Source organism: Elephas maximus, chromosome 1 (genome assembly GCF_024166365.1).
Source record: "Elephas maximus indicus isolate mEleMax1 chromosome 1, mEleMax1 primary haplotype, whole genome shotgun sequence".
NCBI classification, from domain to species: Eukaryota; Metazoa; Chordata; class Mammalia; order Proboscidea; family Elephantidae; genus Elephas; species Elephas maximus.
In genome coordinates, this window is record NC_064819.1 from 71,336,336 (window position 1) to 71,345,288 (window position 8,953).

Below are 8,953 nucleotides of genomic sequence, written 5' to 3' on the forward strand. Positions count from 1 at the left end.
AGTTTCCACGGAGTAGCTGGTAAATTCGAACTGCCGGCCTTCTGGTTAGCAGCCAGGGCACTTAAGCCCTATATCGCCAGCGTCCCTATAACCAAACCAAAACCAAACCCGTAGTGTTTCCAAGGAGCAGCTGGTAGATCTGAACTGCCAATCTCTTCAGATATCAGCCAAGCTCTTAATCAGTGTGCTGCCAGGGCTCCACTTCGCAAGGTAGGAGGAAGAAAAGCTTTCAGGCAGTGGAAATACCTTTACAAAGGTTGAAATGGCCCAGTGGAGAACCCACAAGTTTGGTGTGGGGTAGGAAAGCAAAGATGGGAGACCAGTCTGGAAAGACAGGCGGTGGCCAAACTGTGGAGAGGCTTATAAGGCATCTGGACTTTATTCTAAGAGTGGTAGTGCAGGAACTGGTCAAAGGATACTCAAATAACAGGAGAGGATATGCATTTTTTTAAAAATCCACTCTGAAGACGCAGAGCCAAGACGGCGGAACAGACAGATGCCTCCGGCAAGCCCTCTTTACAACAAAGACCCAAAAAAACAAGTGAAACAAGTATATTTGTGACAAGCTGGGAGCCCTGAGCTTCAAAGGCAAGCTTAGAAAATGAACTGAGGGGCAGGGGGAGGAAGAGACCGTTCAGAAGCAGAGAAGAGTTATCAGACCTGAATTGTGGGGAGCCCTCAGGTACCATTCCCCGAGCGGCGGCGGTGCTGGGCTGGTATTAGCGATCGGACGCATTTTCCTCAGGGAGAAGCAGCCAGCCACACAGCCTACTCACACCTCCGGAACCTGAGAAGAACGGTGCTCTCGGCAAAAGGTAAGTACTTGAGTATATTTTACCGAGCCCCCCCCACCCCCAAGCTGGCTTCAGCGGCTGAATTCCCTGGGCCTGAGACAGGCACTGTAGAGCACCTAGAGCCATCTTCCCAGCCTTGAGGAAGGAAAAAATTTGCAATTGGGGGAAAGATAATTTGCTAGCTCCACTAATCGGGTGAGCTCAGGACAGAAGCGGCTCCTGTCCAGGCATAAACTGTCCATGGACTTTGAGCACCTTTCCCTTCTGCATGGACCTGTGTGGGCCTATTTTAGGAGAAAAGGCCCTTGTTGGCAGACTCCAACCGTTCCAGCTGTGTGGTGGAGAGCTGGGTGTTTGATGTTTGACATTGCTTTGCCTATTAAACAAGGTCCTCACCTACCCACATCAGGGACCTAAGGACTGGTAGCTCCGCTCAGGTCACCCAGCCACCCGTGACAGGGGTCCAAAGATAATCGGTACCTCCCAGTCCTTACAACCAAAAACTTTGGGTGCCCATGGTCCCTCTGCAGAACCCACCCACCTGCACGCTCTAGAAAACAGGGATGCCTTTTCCTCAGAGACACTCAGGGGTCGGTTCTCAGCCCCCTGCCTTGTTCAGAGTGTGACCCCCTGCTGCAATCAGATACCGGTATATACGCCAATCACCCCTGCCCCTCTAAGACTATAGGACAGAGCCTGTACCACACACTTGATATCAGCTACCTGGAAACCTGAGTTGAATTCATACAAGAAGACTGAATGGACTCCTAGACTGATATACCTGATAACAGCTCTAGCCATCTGGGAACAGGATGTCAGAGCTCCAAAGGTGAAAATAATCAAGCTTGCTCACTCAAGCAAACCATAGGGATATACCAAAACAAAACAAAGCAAGAAGCTACAACACATTAAGCAAGCATAAACTAATTTAATAACTTATAGATGGCTCGGAGACAACAGTCAATATCAAGTCACATAAAGAAACAGGCCATGATCACCTCAGCAGGCTCTCAAAACACAGAATCCAGGGATCTTCTAGATCAAAGTGCATTCCTGGAATTACCAGAGCCAGAATACAAAAGTTTAGTATACAGAACCCTTCAAGTCATCAGGAAGGAGATGAGGCAATATGCAGAACAAGCCAAGGAACACACAGATAAAGCAACTGAAGAAACCAGAAAGATTATTCAGGAGCATAACGAAAAATTTAATAAGCTGGAAAAATCCATAGACAGACAGCAATCAGAAATTCAGAAGATTAACAAAAAAATTACAGAATTAGACAACTCAACAGAAAGTCAGAGGAGCAGAACTGAGCAAGTAGAAGCTAGAATTTCTAAACTCGAGGATAACTTGGCACTAATATATTTGAAGAAAAATCAGATAAAAGAATTTTAAAAATGAAGAAACCCTAAGAATCATGTGGGACTCTATCAAGAGAAATAACCTACGAGTGACTGGAGTACCAGAACAGGGAGGGATAACAGAAAATACAGAGAGTATCCTTGAAGATTTGTTGGCAGAAAACTTCACTGATATCATGAAATATGAGAAGATATCTATCCAAGATGCTCATCGAACTCCACACAAGGTAAATCTGAAAAGAAAGTCACCAAGACATATTATAATCAAACTTGCCAAAACGAAAGATAAAGAGACAATTATAAGAGCAGCAAGGGATAAATAAAAAGTCACTTACAAAGGACAGCCAGTAAGAATAAACTCGGACTACTCGGCAGAAACCATGCAGGCAAGAAGGCAATGGGAGGACATATTTAAAATACTGAAGGAAAAAAATTGCCTGCCAAGAATCATATATCCAGCAAAACTGTGTCTCAAATATGAAGGTGAAACTGGGACACTTCCAGATAAACACAAGTTTAGGGAATTCATAAAAACCAAACCAAAACTATAAGAAATACTAAAGGGAGTTCTTTGGTTAGAAAATCAATAATATCAGGTACCATCCCAAGACTAGAACACTGGGCAGAGCAACCAGAAGTCAACCCAGACAGGGAAATCCAAAACAACAAAGCAAGATTATTAAAAAGGAAAAAAAAGCTCAAAACAGGGTGACAGCAATGTTATTATATAAAAGAAGACAATATTAAAGTAATAAAGAGGGACTAAGAAGTATAATCATACACCTTCCATATCGAGAGGAAGATACAGCAATACAAAGAAATAAAACTTAGATTTAAATTTAGAAAATAGGGGTAAATAATGAGGTAACCACAAAGGAGACAAACTATCCTACTCATCAAAATAAAACTGAAGAAAAAATAGAGACTGAGCAGAAACAAAATCAACAACAACAAATATGAGGAAAGGACAAGACATAAAGATAATCTACTAAGCACATAAAATTAAGTGGGAAAAAGAAACTGTCACCAACACACAAAAAAAGATGTCAAAATGATAGCACTAAATTCATACCTATCCATAATTACCCTGAATGTAAATGGACTAAATGCACCAATAAAGAGACAGAGAGTGGCAGAATGGATTAAAAAACAAGGTCCATGTATATGCTGCCTACAAGACACACCTTAGACTTAGAGACACAAACAAACTAAAACTCAAAGGATGGAAAAAAATACATCAAGCAAACAACAATCAAAACAGAGCAGGAGTAGCAATATTAATTTCTGACAAAATAGACTTTAAAGTTAAATCCATCATAAAAGGTAAGGAAGGACACTATATAATGATTAAAGGGACAATACGCCAAGAAGATATAACCGTATTAAGTATTTATGAACCCAATCACAGGGCTGCAAGATACATAAAACAAACTCTATCAGCATTGAAAAGTGAGATAGACAGCTCCACAATAATGGTAGGAGACTTCAATACATCACTTTCGGTGAGGAACAGAACATCCAGAAACAGGCTCAATAAAGACACAGAGGATCTAAATGCCACAATCAACCAACTTGACCTCATAGACATCTACAGAACACTCTACCCAACAGCAACCACGTATACTTTCTTTTCTAGTGCACATGGAACATTCTCTAGAATAGACCACATATTAGGTCATAAAGCAAGCCTTAGCAGAATCCAAAACATTGAAATATTACAAACATCTTCTCTGACCATAAGGCCATAAAAGTGGAAATCAATAACAGGAAAAACAGGGAAAAGAAATCAAACATTTGGAAACTGAACGACACCCTGCTCAAAAAAGACTGGATTATAGAAGACATGAAGGATGGAATAAAGAAATTCACAGAACCCCATAAGAATGAAAACGCTTCCTATCAGAACCTTTGGGACACAGCAAAAACGGTGCTCAGAGGCCAATTTATATCAATAAATACACACATCCAAAAAGAACAAAGGGCCAAAATCAAAGAATTATCCCTACAACTTGAACAAACAGAAAGAGAGCAACAAAAGAAACCCACAGGCACCAGAAGAAAACAAAAACTACAGCTGAACTAAATGAAATAGAAAACAGAAAAATCAATTGAAAGAATTAACGAGACCAAAAGCTGGTTTTTTTAAAAACTCAACAAAATTGATAAACCACTGGCCAAACTGACAAAAGAAAAACGGGAGAGGAAGCAAATAGCCCGAATAAGAAATGAGATGGGCGATATTACAACAGACCCAACTGAAATTAAAAGAATCATATCAGATTGCTATGAAAAAATGTACTCTAACATATTTGAAAACCTAGAAGAAACAGATGAACTCCTAGAAGCACACTACCTACCTAAACTAACACAAACAGAGGTAGAACAACTAAATAGACCCATAACAAAAGAAGAGATTGAAAAGGTAATCAAAAAACGCCCAGCAAAAAATAAAACCCCTGGTCTGGACAGCTTCACTGCAGAGTTCTACCAAACTTTCAGAGGAGAGTTAACACCACTACTACTAAAGGTATTTCAGAGCATAGAAAAGGATGGAATATTCCCAAACTCATTCTATGAAGCCACCATACCCCTGATACCAAAACCAGGTAAAGACACCACAAGAAAAGAAAACATACATGCAAAAATCCTCAGCAAAATTCTAGCCAATAGAATTCAAGAACATATCAAAAAAATAATTCACCATGTCCAAGTGCGATTCATACCAGGTATGCAGAGATGGTTCAACCTTACAAAAACAATTAATGTAATCCACCACATAAATAAAACGAAAGACAAGAATCACATGATTTTATCAATTGATGCAGAAAAGGCGTTTGACAAAGTTCAGTGACCATTCATGATAAAAACTCTCAGCAAAATAGGAATAGAGGGAAAATTCATAAACACAATAAAGAGCATTTATACAAAGCCAACAGCCAACATCACCCTAAATGGAGAGAGCCTGAAAGCATTCCCACTGAGATCAGGAACCAGACAAGGATGCCCTTTATCACCGCCCTTACCCAACATTGTGTTAGAGGGCCTAGCCAGAGCAATTAGGCTAGATAAAGAAATAAAGGGCGTCCAGATTGGTAAGGAAGAAGTGAAAGTATCTCTATTTGCAGATGACATGATCTTATACACAGAAAACCCTGAGGAATCCTCAAGAAAACTACTGAAACTAATGGAAGAGTTCAGCAGAGTATCGGGATACAAGATAAACATACAAAAATCAGTTGGATTCCTCTATACCAACAAAAAGAACATGGAAGAGGAAATCACCAAATCAATGCCATTTACAGTAGCCCCCAAGAAGATGAAATACTTAGGAATAAATCTTACCAGAGATATAAAAGATCTATACAAAGAAAACTACAGTACACTTCTGCAAGAAACCAAAAGAGACTTACATAAGTAGAAAAACATACCTTGCTCATGGATAGGAAGACTTAACATAAAAATGTCTATTCTACCAAAAGTGATCTATACATTTAATGCAATTCCGATCCAGATCCCAACAACATTCTTTAATGAGATGGAGAAACAAATCACCAACTTCATATGGAAGGGAGAGAGGCCCCCGATAAATAAGGCATTACTGAAAAAGAACAACAAAGTGGGAGGCCTTACTTTACCTGATTTTAGAACCTATTATACCATCACGGCAGTCAAAACAGCCTGGTACTGGTACAACAACAGATACATAGACCAATGGAACAGAATTGAGAATCCAGACATAAATCCACCCACATATGAGCAGCTGATATTTGACAAAGGCCCCAAAACAGTTAAATGGGGAAAAGACAGTCTTTTTAACAAATGGTGCTGGCATAACTGGATATCCATCTGCAAAAAAATGAAACAAGACCCATACCTCACTCCATGCACAAAAACGAGCTCAAAATGGATCGAAGACCTAAATATAAAATCTAAAACAATAAAGATCATGGAAAAAAAATAGAGACAATGTTAGGAGCACTAATACATGGCATAAACAGTATATAAAACATTATTAAGAATGCAGAAGAAAAACTAGATAACTGGGAGCTCCTAAAAATCAAACACCTATGCACATCCAAAGACTTCACCAAAAGCATAAAAAGACTACCTACAGACTGAGAAAAAGTTTTTAGCTATGACATTTCTGATCAGCGCCTTATCTCTAAAAGCTACATGATACTGCAAAAACTTAACTACAAAAAGACAAATAACCCAATTAAGAGATGGGCAAAAGATGTGAATAGATACTTCACTAGAGAAGACATTCAGGTAGCTAACAGATACATAAGAAAATGTTCATGATCATTAGCCTTTAGAGAAATGCAGATCAAAACTATAATGAGATTTCATCTCACTCCAACAAGGCTGGCATTAATCCAAAAAACACAATAAATGTTGGAGAGGCTGCGGAGAGACTGGGACACTTATACACTGCTGGTAGGAATGTAAAATGGTACAACCGCTTTGGAAATCAATTTGGCGCTTCCTTATATAGCTAGAAATAGAACTATCATACAATCCAGCAATCCCGCCTCGGAATATATCCTAAAGAAATAAGAGCCTTTACACGAACAGATATATGCACACCCATGTTTATTGCAGCACTGTTTACAATAGCAAAAACGTGGTAGCAACCAAGGTGCCCATCAACGGATGAATGGATAAATAAACTATGGTATATTCACACAATGGAATACTACGCATTGATAAAGAACAGTGAGGGATCTGTGAAACATTTCATAACATGGAGGAATCTGGAAGGCATTATGCTGAGTGAAATTAGTTGCAAAAGAACAAATATTAGATGAGACCACTATTGTAAGAACTTGAGAAATAGTTTAAACTGAGAAGAAAACATTCTTTTGTGGTTACAAGAGCGGGGAGGGAGAGAAGGCGGAAGGGAGTATTCACTAATTAGATAGTAGATAAGAACTACTTTAGATGAAGGGAAAGACAACACACAATACAGGGGAGGTCAGCAAAATTGGACTAAACCAAAAGCAAAGAAGTATCCTGAATAAACTGAATGCTTCAAAGGCCACCATAGCAGGGGCAGGGGTTTCGGGACCATGGTTTCAGAGGACATCTAAGTCAATTGGCGTAATAAAATCTATTAAGAAAACATGCTGCTTCCCACTTTGAAGAGTGGCGTCTGGGGTCTTAAACGCTAGCAAGCAGATATCTAAGATGCATCCATTTGTCTCAACCCACCTGGATCAAAGGAGAATGAAGAACACCAAGAACACAAGGTAATTAGGAGCCCAAGAGACAGAAAGGGACACATGAATCAGAGACTACATCATCCTGGGACCAGAAGAACTAGATGGTGCCCGGCGACAGCCAATGACTGCCCTGACAGGGAACACAGCAGAGAACCCTTGACAGAGCAGGAGAGCAGTGGGATGCAGACCCCAAATTCTCTTAAGATCAGACTTAATGGTCTGAGACTGGAAGGATCCCAGTGGTCATGGCCCCCAGACCTTCTGTTGGCCCAGGACAGGAACCATTCCTGAAGCCAACTCTTCAGACATGGATTGGACTGGACAATGGGTTGGAGAGGGATACTGGTGAGGAGTGAGCTTCTTAGATCAGGTGGGTACTTAAGACCCTGTTGGCATCTCCTGCCTGGAGGGGAGATGAGAGGGTAGAGGGGGTTGCAGCTGGCAAAATGGACAGGAAGAGAGAGAGTGGAGGGAGTGAGCAGGCTGTCTCATTAGAGGGAGAGCAACTGGGAGTATGCAGCAAGGTGTATATAAATTTTTGTGTGAGAGCCTGACTTGATTGGTAAACTTTCACTTAAAGCACAATAAAAATTATAAAAAGTAAAAAAAAAAAAAAAATCCACTCTGGCTAGCCAGTGGGGAGTAAATGGAAAAAAAAAAAAAATGTAGAAAGCAAAGGAGTTTTCCGAGTTACCGCTCTTCAATACAAGATTTTGCCTCATTCATTTCAAATTTGTTTACATATCTCGTATAATTCGAGTCAAAAATTGTATTTCAGATTTTTTCTCCTCGGACTCCAAATCACTTTCCAAGTGACAGTTGGGACACTCGGGAGAAAAGCGTTCGCCCCGCTGCAGTGAAGCACCTCCACCAGAGGCACCTACACAAATCCTGGGCCTCTGGTTCCTCGGCCGCGAGAACTGACTGCCTCTTAGCGTCGCCCGCTTCCTCCACCCAGGTCCCGGGAGGCCCCAACACTGCCTCCGCACTCCACCATCACTTACCAGGTTTCTGGCTCAGAGAAAGTCTGAGGACGGCTTTCCAAGGCGCTCTCATCCACCGGCGGCTCAAAGTAGGAGTTCAAGGCTCTCTGAAAAGCAAAGATACAGATATGGAAGCTTGTGCGCTCCGTGGGACAAGGTAACGCGCGGGAAGTGAGAGAGAGCAAGACCGTACTTCCATCTCCCAGTCGTTCTCTGTCAGGTAGCACTGGGCCACGGACGCGTCGCAGCTGGCGACCGAGGCAAACTCGGAACACAGGAGTCGCCGCTTCTTCACCTCGGGCTCTTCCTCTTCCTCTTCCTCAGCCGCCTCGGGCCGGGCCCCCAGACCGCTCCAGTGCTCCATCAGTTCACCGCCCCCTTAGCGCCCCTTCGATCCGCCCGGCTGCAGACGGCCGACTCTGCGCAGGCGCCCGCCGCCAAGGAGCTGACGGATCAACGGTCCGGTGGGAAAACGCTCTCCCCCGTAAGAGGGTAACAAGCCGCGGCTGCGCGGCTGCGCGGCTGAGCGGCTGGGAGCTCTGAGTCCCGGAGAGGCAGGCGGGGACGGAACGGCGCATGCGCTCAGCGTC

The 8,953-nt window shown here is 42.2% G+C and overlaps 1 protein-coding gene across 2 annotated transcripts in view; it reads right to left on the reverse strand.

Moving 5' to 3' along the window:
- Positions 1–8,896, reverse strand: part of TDP2 (tyrosyl-DNA phosphodiesterase 2) — a 37,118-nt gene extending 28,222 nt beyond the window's left edge. For both annotated transcript variants that reach the window (XM_049884906.1, XM_049884902.1), the window contains exons 1-2: positions 8,557–8,896; positions 8,385–8,470 (exon numbers count right to left, since the gene is read on the reverse strand). In XM_049884906.1, the coding sequence (XP_049740863.1) occupies positions 8,385–8,470; positions 8,557–8,727 (257 nt within the window). In that variant the 5' untranslated portion in view covers positions 8,728–8,896. The remainder of the gene's footprint in view (positions 1–8,384; positions 8,471–8,556) is intronic.
- Positions 8,897–8,953: the final 57 nt, after the last annotated feature.